This window comes from Suillus clintonianus, assembly GCF_016758775.1.
Source record: "Suillus clintonianus strain FC179 chromosome Unknown DEU56scaffold_17, whole genome shotgun sequence".
Classification (NCBI taxonomy): domain Eukaryota; kingdom Fungi; phylum Basidiomycota; class Agaricomycetes; order Boletales; family Suillaceae; genus Suillus; species Suillus clintonianus.
Window position 1 is genome coordinate 276,243 of NW_024539241.1, and position 25,150 is coordinate 301,392.

Here is a 25,150-nt window from a genome sequence, read left to right on the forward strand (position 1 = left end):
ACTCGCCCGATAACGAAAAAATCGCAACAGGTGGAAACAAAGAGAATGCAGTCAAAATCTGGGATAGCAAGACGGGCAAGTTAATCACCACACTCGAACACCATAACACAGTTTACAGCTTGGCCTGGACGTCGGACGGAAAGAAGCTTATCACCGGTTCATTTGACCCGATTAGGATATTCGACGCAGTCACTTGGGAGCAGATTGCCGTTCTTGAGGGTCACACATCCACTGTTGACGTCATCTTGTCTTCAAACAACCACTTCCTTGCAAGTGCATCAAATGATAAAACTGCGCGTCTATGGAATATCGTCACGAATCTCCCGATCGGACCACCCCTCCAGCATGAAGATCGTTTGGAGTCCGCAGCCCTTTCCGCTGATGCAAAAGTGCTAGTCACTGGGTGCCAAAACGGAAATGTGTACACATGGGACATTCACGCCATCCTCAAACAAGCTGGCCTTGAAGACCTCCTGCCTCTTCCTCTTTCTGATGTAAATCCCGTGGTTTTTCGGTTAAAGCTATACTAATTTCCCATTTGCAGGTCCCAGCTCAAAAATCATTAACGACCGTATGTGACGTGTTTCTTAGGCTTTGCAACCATTTTAAAGACATTCTAGAGAGATGCTACACGACGTCCAGCTATTCATACCCGCAGAATACCGCCAGGATTTTTCGATGGCGCCCAGGTGAGTTATATGTTTCTGTTGACCAGTTCTTGTTCTAATCTTTGTACTCAGTCCTCCGCAGCACACAGTTCCTCCATACATGACCCCCGCCGCGCTCCCTCTTCGAATCCACATGCGCTCTTCAGCGGCTTTTCGTCGCTGTTCCGCCACTCTCACTTCAAGACTGATGGAGCAACGGAACTCCAGCAATGCCCAAGCTTCTCTCCCGGACCTCGTATTGTCGAAGTTGCTGCAGTACGGGACAAAAAGGTGCGTATTTCTTCTTGTGCGTTTCTCATCGTCAACTTCAATGATTTCTTGTCAGCCGCTGTTTGTTGCTCGCCGGCCAGAACGTGACAAGGCAAAACGAACACAACAACAGCAAACCCAGGCGTCATCATCAGCAACTCAGCCCGCCACTGCCTCGACATCTACGACACCTCCTGATCCAAGTACGAATGCTACCGCAGCAGGTGCAGCACCCGCGCAGCCACGACCCCTCCCATGGTGGGCTCGTCTCGTACTTTTCCTCTGTTGTGCATCTCCTCCACATGCCAATGGGCATTAATACTGCGGCGTGTGGACAACAATTATATCATGCACTGCACGAGACACTGGTACACATTCCGTATTCTTAAACGAGATCGATTCTCAAATCCCTTCAGCAGCCCATCGAGATCGCCAGCCAAGTGCGAGGGGACAGGATATTTAGACTCATGATGAACCACTTCCAATGACCCACTTTGTTCATTTTTCGTGTATCACTCTGGAGCATCGGGCTTCATCAATATTATATCCTTCGGGTTAGGGTGAGGGTCAGAATTCCTCCCCCGCCTCGACCTCCTCCGCCTCGACCTCCTCCGCCTCGACCCCGAGTACGTCGCAATCCACAATGCCCATATAGTACACTGTGTCCCCCCGCACACGATACCATGGCATCCAGATATCAGGAAGGCGCCCTATATCCCCGGTGGCTCCCCTGTTAGGACGATCGGGGCTGTCAAAGGACATCAGTCTGCAGAACTGCAAGATTCGGGCTTTCATTCCTGAGGGAAAGGGTGGCGGGTCTTGCTGTACACCCGGCCAATATCAATTCTAGTGAATGTTAGCTGAGAGTTCTCAGGCGGGTGGACGCTTGAGAGTATTGACACACTGAACTGAGGGTGGCATATGTACCCTGGTCCAAAATGAGAATTGTCTTTGACCAGGCTTCACTTTTCATTGAAAAGACGACGGGTGGTAAAAGGAAGCAGAATCAGTACTTCGACCTGCGACTTCAATTGGGGATTGTGGCACATCAATATTGCATAAAATCCCTGCATATCACTGAGTGTTAGCTGCTGGAAGTTAAACGACACTGAAGTTCTAAGCAATTTCCCTGCTGTACAGTATATTTGCTGACATTGAGTTTCACATGTAGCAGTTACTGAGTATGTTGATCAGGATCCCGAATAGAATGCCGACTCATCTATGAAGGAACCTCCCCGATGCTTGACAATCTGTACAATGAACTAATACACGGCAATCCGAACATCAGCGGGTTCAATTGGGCTGCATAGCTATGGCGCTGGATCTGTTCAACTATTCTTACACACAACATGCACACATACACAAAGGATTTACATAACACAGAGTCGCGTACCGTTGCCGAGATGTATCAGGATGCTTTGGGATTAGCGTGACTTCCCGTTTTGGTAACACCGCACGACGACAAAATCGAGCTCGCTGTTGAGGACAGCGAGCTCAAATAGTTGCCCAATCCTTCACCCTTTTCACTGGTTCTTTTGAGGGAAAAAAATAATCAACTGTAGCTAGTTAACTATGCTTACTTTTGGACAATACAACCCTCCTTCCCCACCTCCTCCTCCCCCCACCCTGACCGCTTTTCTGGTATTTTCTGGACTCTAATTGAATACTTCTGGCTTTGTAGAAGTTATAATATATTTATACAATGAATACATCATTAATTGAGCCCATAATAAGCCCCTCAGAGCGCCCAGTATAAATACATGACAGGAATGGGTGAATATTGTAAGTTTGGAAGATATATGGTCAAAATAGCATATTTAACTAGCTACAGTTGATTATTTTTTTCCCTCAAAAGAACCAGTGAAAAGGGTGAAGGATTGGGCAACTATTTGAGCTCGCTGTCCTCAACAGCGAGCTCGATTTTGTCGTCGTGCGGTGTTACCAAAACGGGAAGTCACGCTAATCCCAAAGCATCCTGATACATCTCGGCAACGGTACGCGACTCTGTGTTATGTAAATCCTTTGTGTATGTGTGCATGTTGTGTGTAAGAATAGTTGAACAGATCCAGCGCCATACATAGCGCTTTCTAGCGCTCTGAAACACTCTGTAATAACTTACGTTTCCCTGATGAAAGGTGATGGCCATGATGAGTTTGGTCAGTCACTCGTGCAAGCGGATGCACGCACTTGAAATGTAGCTGATTATAGGTCCCGACCGGTGTTCATCAGAATCGACCAAAATTAGCCCGAAAGTTCCGTCGCAGATAAGCATGGATATAAGATGTGGTACTCTCGCATTGCGTAGACTTAGGGCCGAAATACCGCAAAACGTACAACAGGACCATATCACCACAGCAAGCGCTGTATCTCTACGCCACGAGTCCCGTGGTGCTGGGGGACCAGTTTAGGTACAAGCCTATCTAGGGGAAGTCGAGTGTTATTGATAGGGGTTTCAAGCGATGCACTACTGTAGAGATACGACACTAGCTTCGTCACGTGCAGCACGTGACAAAGTCACGCTTAGTGTCACAGCTTCGAATTACCCTGTCACCTGTGACCACATAAAAAATAGCTTCGGAAATTGTGATTTTGTCAAGGCTTCTTGTCTGATTCATATCTTATTATAAAGTTGAGAAGTAACAGGTAGAATCTAGCTGGACATTGTTGTTTTTTATATGTTTTTTTGTATGTTTTTTATATGTTTTTCTGTATGTTTTTACCACATGTCACAAATTAGCTTCGGCCCCCAACAAATTGGTGTGACAGTCACACCAAATAGGTTCGATTCGTTGATGGCTGTGACCTGTGACGAACCTAGTGTCGTATCTCTACAGTATCTGTCAAGAGGTAGTATAGGCTTGCGATTGTCCAATGATAGGCAGCGATGTTGTGTCAGATCTTTGACTTCTCGCACGAGATCATCGGTGATACCAGACTGCAGGATGAGATGAGGACACGAATATCCAAGTGGTGCATTATCGAGACTTCAAGCTTCAAGCTGTAGCTGGGTTCATTTTGTTCAGAAAATAGTGATCTGAAGGAATATGGGCAGTAGGAGAGGTGGTACGGCACCCTGTCGAATCTTTGTGAGAAATATCAACGTAGCATAGCTCCTTGGGCTATGATAGGAAAATGCACCGCATCGTTCATACAGCACTTACACAGCATTGGGATAACGCGTCGTAGAAGAGCGGGTTCCCAACTTCCTCCTTACCAGTGAATCTGGTATCCCGCAATCTCATGTACGTTCTCGAATTATGGCCCCGCATACAGAGTCCCATGAATTTCTGTTAGTACACTATTAGTTAGATACGCGCTCCTTTTTATTACAACCATCGACGTGATCCTTACGTTGAGATGATACACATAGCGCCCAGTCACAAGACCGGAGCACTGCACCTACACAGCACTTAAGATATGGAGTGAACACGTGGATAGTAACGCATGGGACGAATCTTCATATTTAAAGGCGGCTTGAACAAACGGGCGCTCAAATTTCTCAACTCCCAACCAGACACCCGCTGGTGATCAAGCACTAGGTTCGTCAGAAACGGCGATTCTGTTGAACGATACTATAAGCTCTTCTGCAGGTTAAAGGTGACCACTTGCTTACCAGCGACATCGGATACCCACTAAGATCACTTGTACATTCTTGAATAACGGCCCAGCGACTCCTGTATATACAGTCCCGAAGCTGTCTTCTAGGTAAGGACTGGATTCCTGTAAATAGGCTGTCTCGTGAGTAATGACTTGTGTGCTTTTACCAGTATCAAACTAAAAGAAGGTCGGCTCCTCAGCGATCATCACCGTCTGACAATCCAGTCTGGTTCAAAGATCTCGGCAGACTTCTCTCGCATAGTGCCCAATCTGCAGTACTTGGAATCCCCAGCGCCGACCATGTCTTCCTCTACCAGGAAGTCGTTAGAGATCATGCCAGACCAGACGATGCGAGGCCATACCGGTTGGGTAACAGGTGTTGTCCATCTCCCCAGCGGACGACAGATAATCACATGTTCGAAGGACGGCTCACTCCGACAATGGGACCTAGAGAGTGGCGAACAGATAGGCGAGGACTGGCGAGATGACTCGGAGTATAACGCAGGAATACAGTCCATGTCATTGTCTCCAAATGGCAAGACAGTTGCAAGCGGAAGCAATGACGGGACAGTGAGGTTATGGGACATCGAGACGGGGAAGGTCATTGCAAGCGCCAAATTGATGGGACACACCAGAATTGTTTGGTCATTGTGCTGGAGCCCGGATGGTAAGCGAGTGGCAAGCGGACCCTCGGATGGGACAGCAAGAGTCTGGGATGTCAACAGCGGTGAAGCTGTCCTGACAATCAAAACCGGGCACAATTGGGTGCGGGCGGTGATGTACTCGCCCGATAACAAAAAAATCGCGACAGGTGGCCCGGATGCAGTCAAAATCTGGGATAGCAAGACGGGCGAGTTGATCACTACACTCAAACACGACTGGACAGTTTACAGCTTGGCATGGACATCGGATGGAAAGAAGCTTATCTCCGGTTCATTTGACCTGATTAGGATATTCGACACAGCCACTTGGCAGCAGATTGCCGTTCTTGAGGGTCACACACACTATGACATCTCCTTGTCTCCAAATAACCGCTTCCTTGCAAGTGTATCATGGAATACAGCGCGTCTATGGAATCTGGACACAAATCTCCAGATTGGACCACCCTTTCAGCATGAAGATATTATGGAGTCCGCAGCCCTTTCCGCTGATGGAAAAGTGCTAGTCATTGGTTGCAAAAGCGGAAATGTGTACACATGGGACATTCACGCCATCGTCAAAGAAGCTGGCCTTGAAGACCTACTATCCGCTGGTAGCAATATTGTGAGTGTCAATACCTCACCCAGTCTTTCTCTCACCTGATACCGATAATGTCTGTTGCTAGGCACCTGGGCCAAAAGACAGACTCGATCAGAAGGCATCAGGAATAGAGCGAACCCCCCGCTCTTCCCTCGGTGACAAGTCATTTTTGGAAGTACGCGCAGTGTTTGTGAACCTGCTCAATAGTTATAACATTAACATTGCAGGCTGATGCTACGCGATGTCACGACGAGTTCGGGGGTCATGTCGATGAACTCCCACCTAGATTTTTTGACAGCATGGAAGCCGAGGTCCATGTTCGTTATCGGCATTTCTATTACTTAGTTCGTATCCTGATCTCTGTGCTCTTAGTCCTCCGAAACAGGTGCCCACCCTCATTCCTCTGCGAGTGCACTCCTCTCTCGCCTTTGCTCGCTCCTTCACCGCTTTCGACACGAAAATGCTGAAGCGACCGAACTTTCCCAAACCCCAACGCCTTCCAGGTTCCATCCACGTATGCTCCTCGGTCGCCTTTCATCACTCGTTCACCGTTCACCACTTGAAGATGATGCAGCAAATGATCTTCAGCAACCCTTCACGCCTTCGCGTTTAGATCCATATGTGCTCCTCGCTCGACTGTCCTCGCTGTTACCCCGTTTTCGACTCAACACTGACGAAGAAACCGAACCTCATCCCACAACACATTCGGGTTCACGTCCAGATGCACTCATCGGTCGTTTGTCCTCACCCTTCCGCTCTCAACCTCACACCAGCCAGGAAATAGAACTCCCGCAACGCCCATGGCGTCCTCATGTTGTCGAAGTGGCTCCAATGCGGGACAGGGAGGTGTGTCTTTCTCCAGTGCGTCAATTTTTGGTTTCTGATGATCTCCATGCAGGTATTGTTTGTTGCTCCGCGGTCGCCACCAGATCGTCCACACGCTCAGCCTAATGATACTGCCACGCCAGGTGTAAGACCTGCGTATCCACTTGCCCTCCGATTATTGGCCCATCTCGTGCTTTTTCTCTGCTGTGCGTCTCCTCAACACGCCAATGGAAATGTACAACCAACACAGCAGCAGCAAGATCAATCACAAGCTCCGTTCCAAACCCAGGAGTCGTCACTGCAGACTCAGCCAACCGCCCCCTCGACGTCCACGATACCTACTGCTCTTGACAATCGCACTACCGCTCCAGGTGCGGCAAGCGCGTAGCCACGACCCCTTTCATTGCAAACCTGTTTCATTCTTTGTCTCTGCTGTACATCTTCCCTACACGCAGATGTGCACTCACTACAGCACGCGGATACCTATCTCATCCGTCTCGTTTTTTTATAATCACTATTGTCTCGAATTTGTCAAAAATGTCGGGTTGCCTTTGAAAATGCTTCGGCCGACTGAGCAAGCACTATCATGGAACGTTCCAAATCGTCTCTCACCTGCTCCCAGTGATCGACATCACGACATTCATCACTGACCCGCCTTGGAAAGAGTAGAACAATATTTAGCTGAGCCAAGGCGGATGATGTGGTTCGGGCCAGGTGAAATTGACGCGGCACTGTGAGGTTCAAACAACATTATTATGTCGCTCAAACTGAATTCCAAACACTTTGAATATCCTCATTAATGATTTCGATTAGCATGTGAGTGTCCGTCTGCGCACAGGCCCTAGACTGCTGCATTCACTTCTCACCATATTTACAGTGCTTGTCCTCTGGCCGTACAGCCTCGACCTTACATTATAAAGTCTAATACAGTCTCTATACTCGCGTACTACTACCAAGTTAAGTCCCAATCATGTCATTTCAAGCCTCATTCAAGCTGGGTCAAGCACTGCTTATACCAGGACAGGTTTTCCCAAATATCTTCACCAATGTCAGCCTTCACACTTACATGTGCCGCGTCAAGGCCCACTTCATGCCGCATCAACCATAGCCCATGCCGCGTCAACTGCCTCGTCAATGCCGCGTCACATGCGCGTCATGCCGCATCAAACCTCATACATGCCGCGTCAGTGCCGCGGCACAGCCTCGTCACAGCTACCCTTCACACAAGTTTGACCTGCGACTCTGGCTGAGATATGGCTGACCGCTCAATTATAGTGTTGGCAAAGGAGCTTTGGCTCGTCTCGGGAAGTATTGGTATCCTGTTCAGCTAATTCAGTCCTATGTTAATTGTTGATGTGCTCCACAGACTCGGAGGGCCCAGAGAGGGAGGGAAAGAAAATGGTCATTGGTTGATGTAGCTAGTAGTACATGTCCCTATGACGAAAAAAATATCCACAAAGGAATGGTCATGAACGCGTCCAACTTGATGTGGGAGTCGAATGCAGAACATATAGGAACTTCGTCTGCACTGCGTCAGTGGCCGCGTCAAGGCTCGTTGGTGCCGCGTCAATGCCGCATCACGGCCGCGGGAGGACGGCGTCAAAATAGCCATGCCCATGTGGTTCCGCAGCACATACCGCCCTGATGGAGAGAACTTGCCCATCATCCCGTCGGATGCTTTGGACTGATGTCTGGAATTTGTGATGATCATTATCTTGAAGTTCAAGGGGTGGGCAAGCACACAGATCGGCTGAAATGGTCCTGCGGTGACACCAAGATCTAATCTGAAATTTGATCACGAAACAGGTGCCCGGACTAAGCACAACACCGTCAAACTTTGTCGCCAGTATGAAGTCCGTTATGTATGAGAAGATGTACACAGCGCCGGTCGCGGGCCTGAGCGCTGTGTCTACACAGAAATAAAGCTGTGAAGCGAACACAATGATGATGCATGGGACGCACCTTAAAAAGGGATGCCAAACTTTCTCGACTCGAATCCAAACGCCCACCAATCGCTGGTGATTTTAACACTGGGTTTATCTAAACGGTGGTCTTCCCTCGTGAGTAATGTTCTAGGCTCTTCTGCGACATATCCACCTGCTTACACCAACGACTTCGGGAACCCACCAAGATATCTAGCATATCCTCGGATAACGGCGCAGCAAGTGCTGCACATACAGTCTTGAAGCTGTCGTCTAGGCGAGGACTGGATTTCCGTGAGTAAGCCGTTTCGTGAGAAATGACTTATGTGCTTCTGACAAGCGTCGTGAAAGAAGATAGGCCTCTGGACTCACCAGAAATCATTGCCGTTGCCGGATAACCTGGTCGTATTGAAAATTCTCTGCAGACCTCTCTCGCATAGATAGTCCCCCGGACTGCAGTACGGAATCCCCAGCGCAAACGATGTTTTCATTCACCAGAAAGGCACCAGCGATCAGGCCACGCCAGACGATTCAAGGCCATACCAGACGGGTCTCAGGTGTTGTCCATCTGCCTGGCAGTGGACGACGGATAATCACATGTTCGTTGGACGGCTCACTCCGACTATGGGACCTAGATAGCGGCGCACAGATAGGCGAGGACTGGCGAAACGAGAGTAAGGCAGAAGTGTGGTGCATGGCATTGTCTCCAAACGGCAAGACAGTTGCAACTGGAAGCGGAGGCAGTGACTGCCCAGTGAGGTTGTGGGACATCGAGACGAGGAAGGTCATCGCCAAATGGACGGGACACATTAGTGCTGTGTGTACAGTGTGCTGGAGTGCAGATGGCAAGCGAGTAGCGAGTGGATCCTGGGATGGGACAGCAAGAGTATGGGATGCCAAGAGCGGTGAAATTGTCCTGACAATCAAAACCGGACAAAATTGGGTGAACGCGGTGATGTACTCGCCCGATAACGAAAAAATCGCGACAGGTGGAGACGAAGAGACAGCAGTCAAAATCTGGGATAGCGAGACGGGCGAGTTGATCACCACACTCAATCATCATTATGCAGTTCAGAGCTTGGCATGGACATTGGACGGAAAGAAGCTTATCTCCGGGACATATCTGATTAGGATATTCGACACAGCCACTTGGCAGCAGATTGCCAAACTTGATGGTCACACATCCATTATCAACATCATCTCCTTGTCTTCCAACAACCGCCTCTTTGCAAGTACATCATTTGATAATACAACACGTCTATGGAATCTCGACACCAATCTCCAGATCGGACCACCCCTCCAGCATGAAGATGCTGTGCACTCCGCAGCCCTTTCCGCTGATGGAAAAGTGCTAGTCACTGGATGCGACAGCGGAAATTTGTACACATGGGACATTCACGCCATCATCAAAAAAGCTGGCTTTGAAGACCTCCTCCCTGTAAATCCCATGGTTCTTTGGTAACTACTATACTAATCTCCCACTTGCAGGCCCTAGCTCCAAAATTGTTGACAACGGTACGTGACGTGTTTCCCAAGCTTTTCAGTCATTTTAAAGACATTCTAGAGAGATGCTACGCGACGTCCAGCTATTCCTGCCCGCAGAATACCGCCAGGATTTTTTGATGGCGCCCAGGTGAGTTTTATGTTTCTGTTGACCAGTTCTTGTTCTAATCTTTGTACTCTCAGTCCTCCGCAGCACACGGTACCCATCACCATTCCTCCACACATGACCCCCGCCGTCCTGCCTTTTCTTTGAATCCACGTAAGCTGTTCAGCGGCGTTTCGTCGCCGTTCCGCCATTCTCCCTCCAAGACCGATGGAGCAACCGAACTCCAGCACCCCTTCTATCACGAACCTCGCATGGTCGACCCTTGTATATTATATGGCAGATCTAGAAAGGTAAGTATTTCTTCGCGTGCGTTCCCCATCGTCATTGTTCAGTAATTTATCTGCAGCCATTGGTTGTTGCTCCGCGGCCGCGGCCGCAGCAGCAAAGCCAGTTGCACGGCCAAACCCAGGCATCGTCATCACAAACTCAGCCTACTACCACCTCGATTTCCGCGACACCCCCTGCCCCAGGTACTCATGCTACCACAGCTGGTGTAGCAGCTGCACAGCCACCACCCATCCGATGGTGGGCTCGTCTCGTACTTTTCCTCTGTTGTGCATCTCCTCCGCACGCCAATGGTCAATAATATACGCACAGCATACATGTAATCCATCAGAGTCCATAATGCCACTCAGACTCATCCACAACTTCCTCAGCCCCGGAATGATTTAAACGCTATGTTGTGAAGTGTTCCTGGAGTTTAATCCCAAGCAGTTACTAAGATGTGTATGGAGGGTTGAGGTTGCTCACCATCTACAATTAACCCTTCGTCGTCATCTGCCGGGAAATCTGATTAGATCTCGATTAACCTCCGGTGACCTACATGACAAAGGTGGATGCCATCCATTTTTCCATGAGTCATCAACGCTGGAGAATGCTGTCCTACTTCTTCCGTTTATGCACTTTCAGAAATCGTATTATGAAGAACGGATATGCCTGTTGTCATCCGGGCCCGAACACGCTGAACTAAGCTAACAGCACAACTGTTGTCACGACATTGACCTGACCCTGGCCGCCCCAACGCTTTTCCTTGTGTAATTGTTTTTTCACTATCAATTGGACAAACGGCCGCTTGACCTCCCTGGAAGATCCCTCGTTGAGAATTCATCTCGTTGGTCTTGTCATTCGCAAGTGCTTCGAGACAAATAAAACCTACAGAAAGAACGGTTCTCGTCCCGTGAATGGTCTTCCTACTACTAGACACACCAGTCTTCTGACGTGTACAGCTCAGAACTCTTATCTAGGCCAATTATGATAATCCACGTCATGTGTCCTCGACTGGGACTATAGTGAGAATAAGACCCTCAAGTACTCGCTGTACGGGACTATCGTGCTCGATTGCACCTTACACCCCTTAGCCCCATCAGCATGTCAGACCTTCCTTCCGCCATCCACCCCGACATTCTCCCCCGCCTCGACCCTGAATACGTAGCCATCCACAATGCCCACATGGCGCACCGCGTGCCCCCGTACACGGTCCCTTGGCATCCAGATGTCAGGAAGGCACCCCCCGTCCCCGGTGGCTCCTCTGTTAGGACGGTCGGGGCTGTCAGGGACATCAGTTTGCAGAACTGCAAGATTCGAGCTTTCATACCCGAAGGAACACCTCCTCCTGAAGGATGGCCGGTGCTGCTGTACCTCCATGGGGGTGAGAACTAGTGTTTATTCGGGTGAATGTTTAGCTGAGAGTCCTCAGGCGGATGGACGATTGGGGGTATCGACACTCTCAACTCATTCATCTCCCGTCAATGCAAAGGTGATGTTTGACCGAAGATGATGTCCGGGCTGGAGTTTAACTGAGTTCAAGAGAACAACTGCGTGTCGTTGGCCTTGGACTATCGTTTAGCTCCCGAGAACCCATATCCTGCAGCAGTTGATGACACTATTGACGCATTGAAATTCATCTATCACAAGGGGAAGACAGAATTTAATGCAAACGTGGACAAGATCGCGGTGGGTGGGATGTCCAGGTGCGTGGCGTCTTATCCCGCACGATGAAGCATCAACTCTTGTCAGTGGCGGCAATTTAGCGGCAATCGCGTGTCTCAAGGCGCAAGAGCTCACGCCTCCTATCCCCATCATCTTCCAGCTATTGCATGTGCCTGGTAAGCCTGGAGCATAACAAACGATTATCTCTCACCTGCTTTCAGTGACGGACAACACGGCATCCGTCGCTGACGGGCGATACCCGTCTTGGAAAGAGTGCCAGAACACTGTCTGGCTGTGCGAAGGGCAGATGATGTGGGTCCGCAACATGTACCTTCCTGATCCTGCGACCTGGGCCGAGCCAGACAGCTCGCCCATCTTCGCATCGGATGATTTGCTTGCCAAGGTCCCGCCTGCATTCATTGGTGTCTGTGAACTCGATATTCTGCGAGATGAAGGGATTGCGTATGGCGAGAAGTTAAAGTCACTTGGGGTACAGGTAGAGGTAAAGGTGTATCCAAGAGCACCGCATTTGATTCTTGGGTTGGATGCTGCACTGAAGGTTGGGAAGCAGCAAGCTGACGATGCCATCAGGGCAGTGGGTGATGCTTTCAAAGCGGCATAGGGTACTGATGTGAGCGTGACGAAGAAAAGTGATGCATTGTGTACAGTTGCATTGAATGCGAAGGCCGCTGGTTATATTATAAGACAGCTTACCAAGATCATCCCATCGGTATACATTGGCGTCTGTAAGCTCGATATTCTGCGCGATGAAGGAACCGCCCATGGCGAGAGGTTTAAGTGTCTTGGGGTGCATGCAGAGGTCAAGAGCATCGCGTCAAATTCTTGGGATGGACGCTGCACTGAGTTGGAAATAGCAAGCTGATTGCGCCATCAAGGCAGCGGGTGATAGCATATCGAAGTGAGCGTGCCAGAGGAGGCCGACCATTGAATTCATGCATGAATATGGACCCTGGGTTGAAAATGAAGAAATCACGGCAGCTGAATTGTTTACGACCAGCTGGCTACAGCATTTAACCAGGTCCAGCTGGAAACATTGCGGCACCGTCAAGTCAGGGGGCTGGCTCGTCCAGCCCTCTGCTATACAATTCTGACAATCCCAGCACTGGATCAGCGAATCAAAAACAGAACAGCAGTGCTATTGGTTGGCAGATACAATACAAGCTCTCTCGTATAATGATACACCGTGACGGGGGCGTACTGATATGACAGCCCCAGAGCACTTCGATCACCGAATATGGAGGAAAGTATATGGGATCAGCCATCGCACAAATGACCCTCTCCATGTGGAGTGGTCTACAAGAACGAAGCCGTATCTCGTAAAAAGGCATGGGAATGCATCGTGAGTTAGAACCGCACGGTCCGAAGAGCAATTGTTTCACTGACCGACTCGGATAACCTTGTGTTCGATGGATATGACTGAGTGATGCTATTGTGATACACAGGTGGAGAGTGTTATGATAATCAAGGAAATGGCTAGCGACTTGGTCTTAAAATCAACCTTATCATTAGCTAAGCCCCGAGCGGTGCTTCTCCGTTGCCGAGTCCTGACACACACCTGTGCCAATCACCATATGTACATATGTAAGAAGTCACTGGACCGAACGCTCATTATCCTACCCCCTCCGAGTCCAAGACCACTTATTGTTTCTACTACTTCTCGGCCACTACGGGGCAAAGTTCCCTAGTTCCTGTTCTTGGCTCTACTTCAATAATGATCATGCATGGTCGATACATTCGCATCTTCATTTCCTGGTTGGGGCACTTTGTCAAGACAGCCGCATTTCAGTCGTACAGGAGTCTCCTCTCTGTCCTGCTGAGACTGATCCGACACTATCAAACTGTCTTTAATGGAAGGGAACGGGATTTTCGAGAACGTCCCGGTTTAGCATTGAGCTCTCTAAATCAGCCAGTAACCAATCAAGACAGGCCGACGCCTTCGGCCACCCTCGCAGTGCCGTTGCTCGAAGCACCTCTGCAAAGTCAAGGGTCCCAACCTGGAACGAGCCTTCAGTTTTCAACTCGCAGCGAACTTAATGAAAGGCCGATTAACGTAGCTTATAATGCACAGTCTCCCCTCACGTCTTCTGCCCCACCGGTACCAATGTCTATGCCTGAGCCCAACATTTACAACCCCATGAGTGTCGCCACGCCACCGCATCCTGCGGCGCCAGTACATATCACCCTAACTCCCATTGTACCCGGACCACAAGTCAGGCGATACGACAGGCATGTCACAGTGTAGGCAAATGATATTTCGAGTGTGTTGGTGTTCTAATTCATGCTCGTAGTAAAGATGTGCGTGCAGCGTTTAAGGTCAAGAAAGGTCCTTTGGACTGTTCAAAGTAAGCATGCTAGCGAGAGAGCCAGCGATGAAATTGAAATGCGATTGTAGGGAACCTGTTGCTGTAGCAGGGTGGGAGCCGCTCACACACCCTGAAGGGGCTTTGTTCTTCTATCATCCGAAAGAAGTACGTCTACCGCCTACTTCTACATGGCTTGAAGTGTTCATACCGCGCACTAGAGAGTTTTCACTGATGCCAATGTTCGAGATCCTGTAATTGCTGCCAAAGCAAGCGCAGCTGTCGAGGAGGCACACAGAAAAGTGCACGAGGCAAACATTAGCAATGACATACATCCACTCGTCGAACTAGCGTTGGAGCTCATCACAAATGATGGCGCAGAAAAGTGGGGCTACTACTTTGTTGATCACAACAAACGTGTCATTTTCTGGTTCCAAGACCACACATCTGATTTCCTCATAAACAAAGTTCGAGGCGTAGAGCACGAAAGCCACGTCAGTGAGTTCTTTTCGTGGAGTTTTTTCTATTTGAACTTCTGTAATTGCGTTGCTCCTAGGGTATGCACTTGAATCGCAGTACTGGTCCGCACAGCTCCTAGAAGTATGGTTGTTCCCTCACCCGACCGAAGTACACGCACTCACGCTTTCTTACAGTCCTTTACCTCTCACGATTTACATATCATGATATTGACAGGAGACATATCGAACTATTTCCAAACAAACGCTCCCTCCCGGAAAATGTCGTCGTGCAACTCAAAGAAATAGTCATGCTCGCTCAGGCAGGTGGGTGAAGAACAAAATTGTTTCACGCCCTGGAAGATTGACCCGTAACAGAAAATATCACTTCTGAAACATGCCTAGCACCTTTTGCTTCGGATGAGGTAGCAAGTATGCTCGGCCTTGTGGATCTTCTCATGGGTGAATGATTCCTTGATGCAGGGTTGTTGTTGTTGATTGTTATTTCAGGCAGTGCTAACAAGGAGCGTGAGCACTCCGTGTGGATCGTCGGTGAGTCTGACCATAAAAGGTCAGTTCACTGCTCCTGATATGTTTGCCGATTTCAGCTCGATTCACGAGACTTTTTTGTGAGCTTAGGCCAGTAGTCTATACACCCCATTTCCTGACTGCCCGCTAGGCAACGCCAAGTTTGTGAATTTTTGCGGACAACCAGGCGCCCGACTTGATGTAGACCAATCGTTGTACGGAAATCCCAATGCGCGCTCGAAAGGGATCCTTCGGTTCATGAATGTTATTCTATTTGGATCATTCGATGCTCAAAGCAAGGCTATTCATAGGATATGGGTTGACGAACTTGTTGTTCAGCCGCGGTGGAAGAACTTTATCGATAGGCTCACCATTGAATGGAATGGATACACAATATATGTGAGTTGTACTTAGTTTCATATTGTCACGCAATTAATCACCATCTCAGTCCACTGTGATGCTTGCTGTTGATATCAGCTTTCTTGCTGTTCAATCTGTCCAGGCTCAAATGACCACGACCCTTCTAGCATATCTGTCCACCCTCTGCGTCATGGGCTCATTAGTGGTCTCACTGATATTAGCTAGACAAGTTAATGACACCCGGCGACGCTCCGCTGAAGATGTGGTAAGTTCCCTTTCTATTTTATGACTTGTATTCACCATGTCCATAGGCCTTTTTCATGCTAGGGATGTCCCGTTCTATGCTCGGCCTCGAGAGCCTTGCCCTCATGCTGAGTCTGCCGTTTGGACTTCTGATTTGGGCGTGCGTTTCCAGTTGCATTCCACGGATCAGTAGCTCATACTTTGACAGAATGGTGTTCTTTGCTGCTGCATTGTCCGTCCTGATTTTCCGCACTGCTGACGTTGTCGTCGTCTCGATTGCATCTCCCGTTTGGTTCGCCATCTTGTGCCTAGCGACGTGGCTCGTACTGGCAGCCAACGATTTTCACGTTTCCCGCTTGAGGTCCTGGATCATAGAACGAGTGTCGCGGGTCACCACCCCCTCTATTGTCTGATCTGGGTAGTCTAATTGCAGTGATGTTGTTATATTCTTTGTCTCAAGAGGGAAAATGATGATGCGTCTATTGACGGCTTGCTTCATAGTACGGACTCGGCTATGTTTCCACTTCAGTAGTTTCGAATGGAAAACGGCACATGGAAAACAGCACAAAACTGTCTCAGCTTCACATCAAGTTCTTGTGTATTGTCATCTCCTTGTCGATGTTTCTCGCTAGTCCACTTGAATCAAGAGAGCGGATGTATAGCATCTGAGTTAGTCTGAACGGTGTTTTGTAAGTCAGGATCTAGGCTCTTCTACAACAGGGCTTATATACCCAGCTAGTTACAGACTTACAGTAGTCTACTTCGTGTGTCGAATTTGTATCGAGGAATCTATTACGTTGCTCATCGTCTCGTATTTCTCACATAGCGCTCATCATTATATAATTTCACAGCATCTCACAAATAACGTTTCTCCTTGCCTACCTACTACCTGCAACTGCGCGAGGAGTCAAACCAAAGTTCTCCTGCCGCCAACCTGCCGCAATTCGATGATTCACTGGGTGTAGCCAGCGAGTATTTGTAGTATGAAAAAATGTGAGAACATGGTCACGTTGCATCAGCTTGAACCCATGACAAGTCCAGTGTCTCGCATATTAGCTATGTACGGCTAACTCTATAACTATGAACTATCTAAATGACAACAAATTGACTTGCTCGAACATCTAGCTGGCTGTGGCAAGGTGATGTAGTCCAAGGCTAAACTATATGTATGAAGTCCATCAGTACAACCTTTGTTTTGCTCCGATTTTGTGGCCGTTTTATGTGATAGCTAGCCAGTCTTAGGTGACCTAGACCCAGGTCAAACAAGCCATGTGATACTGATCAAAACGGATACTGATTTGATAGAGTAATACAATCACGTGGCGCGCATATATGCTACACCCCCTCGACGCGTCAAATAAGCTCTGCCCATCATCCGCTATCCTCATCGTCTGAGCCCCTCAATCCAGCATGTCTGGCTTACCATGTCCAACAGGCTACGACCCTCAACGTTGGCTCCAAATCCCACAACCAGCCCAGCTTCAGATCTGGAAAGATGCTGCCTCACAGCCTCCACCGATACCCGATTCTTCGATCGACCCTGTGCTCCTTGCCCAATCAAATGGGGCACATCGGGCAGGAGTTGTGGCATGTCGAGACGCTCGAGGCCGGCGAGGAAATGATGGAAGAGGCACTGTAAGGCAAAGGTAAGTAAACACTGTGCATATATGCACCTACAGGCTCACATATACTCTGCAGTAATGGCCGACGGCAGCGCGAGAGTCGATCTGGGTCACCCCTTGTACGGAGCAGGAATGCCAGGAGGCCAAGATCTCGCAGCCGCTCTGGCACGCAGTCACGCGAATCCTACCATCGACGTTCAGGGTCAGACTCTGATGATAGTTTATCTAGGCCACTGTCAAGCAGTGTACAACGAACCTCTGAGCCACCAGAGCTGTCGGACTTGGCCGAACTCACAGACCTTGTTCGCAGTATTCGAGATGACCAACTCGAAGATCGTGATCGACTTGATGCACTTGAAGGTTCTGGTGCAACACGACCCAGCCGACATGCCAGTGCTTCTACTGCACGGTTCGGGAGAGGGGGTACTGCTGTTGCCAGACGACGGGGAGTGTACCGCAGGACAGAAGCAGAACATGATGGCATGGCAGACGAAGATGAAGACGAGGATGAAACTCGTGAAGATGTGTCAAAGCCCAAGAACCTGCTCTCAAAAGATGGCAAAGACGCAAGGAAATACTTAAAGGTAAGCCTACGAAGTGCAAGCATTCAGAAAACTCACATCCTTACAGGCGCAAATCACGATAATGTTTCGGAGGATATGCGGCGTCAAGGCAATAGACAAATGGCCATCACCATCTGAAGGAGAACGTCAAAATGCAGATACAGGCGAGGTTTACTACACACCAGATTTCGCGAGTGATGTGCAGGACCCTACAAACATTGAGATATTCCACAAGGTAGCCAACATCACCTGGAGCGAAATGCAAGTAAGTACCTGTCCATGTGACATTGAAGACTCACTTGACCATGCTGCGAGAACAGAAAGACAAAGACGACTGGCCGAAGTTCCTCAAAATGAAGAAGATCCGATGGAATAAATCCACGCTCGTTCATTTTGCCAAGGAAACATTCAGAGGATTCAAGTCGAAATTGAGAGCGGAGACAGATCCCGAGCGTGGAACTGCACTCGAGATTAATCAGCGCACAACTCGGTGGTCCAACCGTCGCAAGGAGGTCAAGAAAGGGCTTACTGTTGCATGTCAAATTGACTGACAACTTCGGCATACAGAAAGCAGGAAATTTGCTATCCAATGTCGTCATTGAAGAATACAAGGCACAGAATGGTGGCATAGACCCATCTCCGCTTATCATCCCTGACCACATGTCAGATGAAGCATCTGGACCCGAGGACGCGGACGAGTCAGAGACATACGATGACTGGAAGCGTCGAATGGCAACCTTAGCAGGATTTGGTCCCGAGACACCAACATCACACCTTAAACTGCTTGAAGTCATCCACCCGCAGTGGAGGAGTCTTGCAGTATGTCTTGAACTTGATTTCTTTATTATTTAACTCATTAGTTTGTTAGCAAAGCAAAGTTTTTGAGAACTTACGCAATATTTGGTGGACCGGCAAGAGTGCCAAGGAACGCGAGAAGTTCTCGATCCGAGTGAGAGGTTCCATGCGATGCTCTACTGACGCCGACATCCCGAAGGTATCACCATACGACTTCGGAATCGATCTCGAGTGGCTCACTGAAGCGCGAAAGGAGCGTCTCCTTGAAGAACGTCTCAAGGACTGGGGGAAATATGGGAATCCAACTGGCTTCGAAGCCGAACGTGATCGTGATGCTGCAGGTGAGGGACCAGAAATTGAGGGGGATGTTGATGCTGCACGTGAAGCTGAAGGGGATGTCAATGTGGGAGCTGAGGACAATGGCACGAGTGAGGGTGACCATACAGGTGATGGAGACGGAGCTGCTGATGACTGGTATTGACGGCGGAGATCACATTTCATTTCTTGGGACAAGGCCGAACACGCACCTTCAAATGCCAGATTGATAGACTATAGACTAAGAGCAAGATCAGCGGTCCAGATTACAAGAATAAACAGGAACGCACAAATTGACCGTGGATATCACCACACACAGTAACTTGGCATCGCACGGGCTGTACGTTGGACTCTGCGACAGCCAACGTAGTCTTGGTTCCTGACGCTGAGAACACGTGTAGGCGTTCCATGGTGTTCATCACGCGTGACGCAGGAAGGGAAGGAGTAGGGCGCTGTGACACGAGCTATGTTGAAGTGGCCTGAAGAGATGGATTTGAGAGAAACTCGGGTGGGCTCTGCGGATGCATCATCGGGCTGGATGGAAATGGTATGCTCGTAAACATCTCTGCCAAAGCACCTTGAAGTCAGCGTCGTCCACGGCGTCGCAAGGCTTGTAGACTGAATTGGGTACTGATACACTCGGTTGAGGGACTTTCAACAGCTGGGAAAAGGTCTTCGTAGCGTTCACGGTGTTGAAACACATAGGAACTCACCAAAACATCGTCTTCATGACAGCTACCATGAAGCGGTGGTAGTCTTCAGAGTCGATCACAGCACACCATCGTCATCCGGCTTCGTGATGTGGTTGGTGAAGTTGAGCTGGCGAAACGTAGCCTCGAGTCTAGGTGAGGGTCCTGAAGCTGCTGATGACTCGGAGGTGCGAGGTATTGAGGGCAGCGATTGAGGGAAGCGATGGTGATCAAGCGGACATGACGAGTGGGACACTAGCATAGTCATTGCACGAGGTAACATTTCTTGGGACTTGGCTGGACGCGCACCTTCAAATGCAGGATCAATAGACTATAGACTGAGAGCTCACGGACTCGCTCTATGACAGATGCTGTGTATATTATTAGACTTCGAAACATCTTCAGAGATCAAGTAAAAATCCACTGACACGATCGAGTGATGTTGTGATCCATAAAGGAGGGATAGATGACTCAACGACACCTCTGGCAATCTGACACAGGATTTGATCAAAGGGAAGGACGGCAGGGGGAGAGGGCTGCTCATTGGGAGACCAATATTCATTGAGTTTAAAACACATAACATCTAGTTCAGGGCTTTGAAGTACTAAGGATGAGCGGTATATATAACAAAAATAAACAACATACTCACAAATCACTCCAAGGGTCATCAGCAACTGGCGAGAGCGGAACCTCCTTCATCCAACGGAATTCCGCAAGCAGATGTTCTGTTGCAGGATCTGATAGCCCAGGCTGTGGATGCTGAAAAATGCGAACAACCTCACCATACCATGCTTCTCCGTCCCACTTGACCTTAACGAGAGACGAGCCTGAAGAATCACGCTTGCTTTGTGATGTAGGAGTGATACGACGACCATCGAGAATTGCATAACGATAAAAAACAGCATGATCGTGAAGAGGAACTGTGCGCGGAGGAGGGTTCCGATCAAGCAGAAAATGGACACGAGGTTGAGCTTTGTTGTAGGCCGTGAGCAGCGCAAGGCGAGCAGAATCCGTTAGCAGTTCCTGATTTCTTGATGTCGCTGGTCCAACTTGGACATGCATAAACCCTTGTAAATCTATATCTGACGTGAGTAAGATAACTTTAATGAGAAGCGGAACATACCATCATTTATAATGTCCTCTTCCGCACTCGCATCCTGCACGGTACCAACTGCTTCCTCCCTTTCCCCTAGGATATTCTGGAAAATTACCTTTTCGATTGAAATATTTGATTGATCGAGGACCGTACGAGCCTGAGGAGTCGATATTGTTCAGTCTGTTTTAGAGCGGGTAGCGGCATACGTACAAGTGCATCCATCCGCATCCCTCGGGTGAATTCTCGCATCATTGAGATTTCCAGCTGCCCGCCTGTAGTCCAGTTATTTGAGTTAGAACTCTTGAGGAGTTTGTTGAGTCGTTCGGAAAGGAAGGTCCAGAAGTTATAAACGGGTCCGAAATCTCGAATCTGCTCCTCGATATGGACGGCCCAGTGGAAGTTTGGCTTCATAGCCTTAGCACCATAAAGCTGTATGATAGTTTGATATGAGTTAGTATATTAAGTGTGGGTAGGAAAGTAGATGTACTCGTCGATATTCGAACAGGAAGTCTTGGAAAAGGGTTGATGCTCGTGGGAGAAGGTCCTCGCTGACGGAACTTCCGCAAAAGATCTTCAGCGCTGTTGAAAGGCGAAGGAGGTTGATAGGTTCGTCGGGGTGCAAGCGTGGATGGGGGTCTTTTGGTGGCTTCGGCTCGGCATCAGCCTTCCGTTTCTTCGAAGCGTGCGTGGAGCTTGCACCAGCTTTCCGAGCTTTCCACTCATCGAGCTTCTTGTTGTGTGCCTCCTGAGCCTTCGGAAATCGTTTCTTCGCGTTGTTATAGTCCTCCGTTGCTTCCGCCAGGTACGTTTCCCAGACTATCGGGATCTTCCAAAAACAAACCCATAAGATGTTAGCTTGAAAGTGAACAGAACTCACGATAATCGGCCACGTATATGTGGCTGCGAGTTTGTACTCATCCGCTGACAGGGAACCACCAGCAGGTTCACCTACTCGAGAGGGCAGTTTACCAGCCCAGAGAGGGACCTCAAACTAACTCTGTGATGAGGTCATCGAAGCGCAGGTTAAGGAAGTACGTACCGTTGCCAGGAACCTATGTATGACATCTAGCTCTCGTGCCCTCTTATCAGTAGATTTTCGTAGTGCCGAAGTCTGAATCCATTGAGAGTACCAAAGAGTTTTCACGATCCCTAGAAATCCATTTGGATCAGTAAGAACAACCCTAAACGACGTTAAAAACAAACCAAGAAATAGGTTGTGCATGGGGTCGATAATCATACAGCGCACGAGGTCAAAGTATGGAAGTCGGGCGAGTTCGGTCCATCGTGCGCCATGTGTCTTGAAGAACTCATCACGCTCTTCGTCTGTTTCCAAGGAACGTTCTTTAAAACAATTCCGGCGGTGATCCTCACTCGTTCGAGGAGGAAACTCTGGGTAGAAGAGGTTAAAATAAGTGTTAGGATTAGATAAGAAAGCCTTACGATTTCGAAGAGATTCGTCCGAAAAAATCGATGCCTGATCGACGTGACATTTGTTGCATGGTGCCTCGTTGTGGCTGTGATCTGCGAAACCTCCCATTTTACACATGGCTGGGTGATCGCAAACAACAGCTAGCAAGGCCACACGAACACGGCGACCTAAAAAGATGCCAGTGAGACAATGCAAGATGATAGACCAAGGCCCCGCCACGCACCTTGGGGAAATGCTGGTGTATAGTACACCACTCCGTTGTCGTACAAGTTCAAAAGATCATCAACAATTAACTTCATATAATTCTGGAGCTGCGCTCCTGATGGTTCCGTGGGCCCGGGAGTCATAAACCCCACAAGTAGGTTTTCAGCGCGGTACCTGTCTCATAGTAGAAATTGAGCAGATGTTGAAGACGGTTATTCGACACATACCTGAGTGCACGAGGAAGGTTGGAAACACACATTGACATGACACCGGACGAGTGACTGGGGCCATAAACACTCGTCTTGCGAGTGAACCTACAGACGATGCTGATCAGTCTACGTCGAAAACATAAGGTCACTCACCAATCAAGGCTCATAGTTATTCCGAGGTGCAACTCCTCAGACGTCGAGTCCCTGGAGAAAAAAGGGTTTCCTTCCTTGTCTTTGAGAGAGGACCAAACACGCCCTTCAGAAATATCATTTATTTTCCCGGGAACACGAGCTCGTTGTTTCCATGAATCGCATGCCTTCTCGATTTCCGCACGTGCGAGAAAGTCGACTAGAAGTGATGAGGGTAGGTGTATGGGTGTAGCACAGACTGGAGGTGGGCGCTTGGGTCGGCGACCCGTTATCCGTTGGAACACGTTATCCGAGACAGGCTTAAATAGTTTGGTGTTGCAATCTGGACATGATGAATCAATATCAATATTAGTAGAGAAAATCCGATGGCAGCTCTTGCATGCTGGGTGAATTGTAAACCGGTCGTCAAGATCGAGCCTGTGAATGACAGTATTAAGTGTCAATGGAAGGTTTTGGGTGCTCGGAAGGAGAGCCAGAGTCGTGAAGATCGTGTTTAGACAAAAAAGGAGCAGCGCACAACCACGGAATGACAGCCGGTGCTTTGTGTGCAGGAACGCAACGAGAGCGATGATGACCCGTGCCCACCATGTCTCATGACACCCTAGGTAAATGTCACGTAGTGGTTGAGGAGGTGGGTACGATGTAGGGCGCTTGTGATTCACACCGGTGTCTTCATCATGGGAAACCTGAATGCCTGCAGGGGGCACTATTATATCAACCCCCTCATCTTCATCACCGTCAAAGGCAGAGTTGTGTGAGAGGGGATCATTATGAATGTCGTCAAAGTCGTCGGGATCATCATAAAGACCGAGATCACGTTGCTCAGTCATTTGTCGAACCGGAGATGCTGGTCTTGCATCACGAGCTGCGACGAAGGTAGACTCGGCATCGAGAGCTATAGTGGGCTGCATAGACATCATTCTCCTGCGCTTTGGTGGAGACTGTATGAGAGGCTCAGGCGAAGTAAGTCGTCTGTCATCTGACTGCATAGGTGATGGTGCTTGTTGAGAGAGGCTCGATGTCATGGCTGCAGGAGGAAGACACGATGGAAGAATGACAGACGGGGTCGAGTTAATATGGGAATCTTGAGGGGCTGGCGGAAGGTGAGAAGACGTGGCAGCGACAACCAATTCTGCAGGCTCAAAGTCAGGCAAATGCGAGTCCATGCTGGCATCTATGTCCATAGAAAAGTCCTCTTTATCATCGCTGAGACAATCATCAAAAATCGCGTACAAATATTGAGGTTCAGAACTTACTCAAATGACCAGAGGTTTCTGGGGAGACTGCAGCCCGCTCGAGATGGTCCAGAAGTTCCTGATGCTTGGCCAGTCGACGGTGCTTGACCAGTGGAAGTGGAAGGCAGTACACGGACTGCAGGAGCTGAGACTGGTGGCCGCGAGAGACCACGCCCACGCTGGAAGATAGGTGCTCTAGTGAAAGCGCGAGTTGCTCCTCGAGCTGATCCCCCGCGTGCACGCTGAGCCAGAGCAGATCGGTTGATGCTCTGGTCACGCTGGTGTTGTTGAAAGGCTGCCGTCGATACCAGTTGGCCATTTGGATCTTTTGCAAGGCACACATCGCATTTACATGGCACCTCACGACGATTTGATAGAGTACTTTTATTGACAGCCTAGTTAATGTCAAATGATGATCAGTAACTGAAACCCCATGTCATAAAATGGTCCTCACCTCGTTTCTGGCCATACGTTCAGGTTTTCCGAGTCTTCGTTGATGTGGTGGTAGTCAAAGAACAAGTCAGTCAACAAACCGAACGGACTTGGGCAAATATTTGCGACGAAACCCTCAGCCCTGGCGTTAAACGCCCTATCCATATGTGAGATCATACCAGCAATTTTCGGGTGGTCATATGGCACAAATATCTCGCAGATAGTGAGTGAAACTCGCTATATATTCCGAGGGTTGTCACATGTAGTTACATTTTGATACAGCCGTCTAGTCATGGGGTGTGAATTGGTCGGCGCTGGTTGTCTATTCAAGGTTAGCTGTGTAGAGACGAAGCAGCGTTGAAGGCATGTTGTCGAGGGCTATGACTAAGGTAAACTAGGTTTATTTTGGTGGATTTGTGCAACTTTGTCAAATCACGCGTTAAACGCAGTGATTCCTTCATCCAAT

General features: G+C 48.9%; 5 protein-coding genes across 5 annotated transcripts; 4 read left to right on the forward strand and 1 right to left on the reverse strand.

The window, feature by feature from the left end:
- The first annotated feature begins 5,789 nt into the window (after positions 1–5,789).
- Positions 5,790–7,140, forward strand: DEU56DRAFT_184534 (uncharacterized protein). Its single transcript, XM_041344964.1, has 3 exons — positions 5,790–6,070; positions 6,126–6,599; positions 6,652–7,140. Exons 1-3 carry the CDS (start codon positions 6,053–6,055, stop codon positions 6,964–6,966), a joined length of 807 nt encoding a protein of 268 aa, XP_041211195.1. The 5' UTR covers positions 5,790–6,052; the 3' UTR covers positions 6,967–7,140.
- Positions 7,141–11,477: 4,337 nt separating this feature from the next.
- Positions 11,478–12,662, forward strand: DEU56DRAFT_853591 (alpha/beta hydrolase fold-domain-containing protein; the record flags this gene model as incomplete). The annotated part of the gene is made up of 5 exons (XM_041355227.1): positions 11,478–11,757; positions 11,806–11,865; positions 11,917–12,079; positions 12,126–12,214; positions 12,260–12,662. 5 exons carry the CDS (start codon positions 11,478–11,480, stop codon positions 12,658–12,660), a joined length of 993 nt encoding a protein of 330 aa, XP_041211196.1.
- A 962-nt stretch (positions 12,663–13,624) lies between these two features.
- DEU56DRAFT_853593 (uncharacterized protein) lies at positions 13,625–16,630 on the forward strand. Its single transcript, XM_041355228.1, has 13 exons — positions 13,625–14,297; positions 14,348–14,401; positions 14,452–14,527; positions 14,581–14,857; positions 14,916–14,940; positions 15,053–15,141; positions 15,193–15,276; positions 15,325–15,366; positions 15,423–15,443; positions 15,494–15,741; positions 15,791–15,967; positions 16,014–16,105; positions 16,154–16,630. The coding sequence occupies exons 1-13, from the start codon at positions 13,771–13,773 to the stop codon at positions 16,356–16,358; spliced, it is 1,917 nt and encodes a 638-aa protein (XP_041211197.1). The 5' UTR covers positions 13,625–13,770; the 3' UTR covers positions 16,359–16,630.
- Positions 16,631–17,980: 1,350 nt separating this feature from the next.
- Positions 17,981–19,406, forward strand: DEU56DRAFT_731990 (uncharacterized protein; the record flags this gene model as incomplete). The annotated part of the gene is made up of 5 exons (XM_041348248.1): positions 17,981–18,151; positions 18,198–18,395; positions 18,451–18,642; positions 18,698–18,949; positions 18,999–19,406. Coding segments are annotated over 5 exons (1,221 nt in total), but the record flags the coding sequence as incomplete, so codon positions are not given.
- A 924-nt stretch (positions 19,407–20,330) lies between these two features.
- DEU56DRAFT_731953 (uncharacterized protein) lies at positions 20,331–21,647 on the reverse strand (the record flags this gene model as incomplete). Its single annotated transcript, XM_041348246.1, has 5 exons — positions 20,331–20,523; positions 20,579–21,029; positions 21,080–21,182; positions 21,236–21,454; positions 21,513–21,647. Coding segments are annotated over 5 exons (1,101 nt in total), but the record flags the coding sequence as incomplete, so codon positions are not given.
- Positions 21,648–25,150: the final 3,503 nt, after the last annotated feature.

What these genes read in the sequence shown, in the direction of transcription:
- DEU56DRAFT_184534 (XM_041344964.1), top strand. An exon ending in CTCCAATGCGGGACAGGGAG is followed by an intron (nt 6,600 to 6,651) that starts GTGTGTCTTTCT and finishes ATCTCCATGCAG; the next exon opens with GTATTGTTTGTTGCTCCGCG.
- DEU56DRAFT_853593 (XM_041355228.1), top strand. Translation starts at nt 13,771, where the DNA reads ATGATCATGCATGGTCGATACATTCGCATCTTCATTTCCTGGTTGGGG. An exon ending in GGAATGGATACACAATATAT is followed by an intron (nt 15,742 to 15,790) that starts GTGAGTTGTACT and finishes TCACCATCTCAG; the next exon opens with TCCACTGTGATGCTTGCTGT. An exon ending in GACGCTCCGCTGAAGATGTG is followed by an intron (nt 15,968 to 16,013) that starts GTAAGTTCCCTT and finishes CCATGTCCATAG; the next exon opens with GCCTTTTTCATGCTAGGGAT.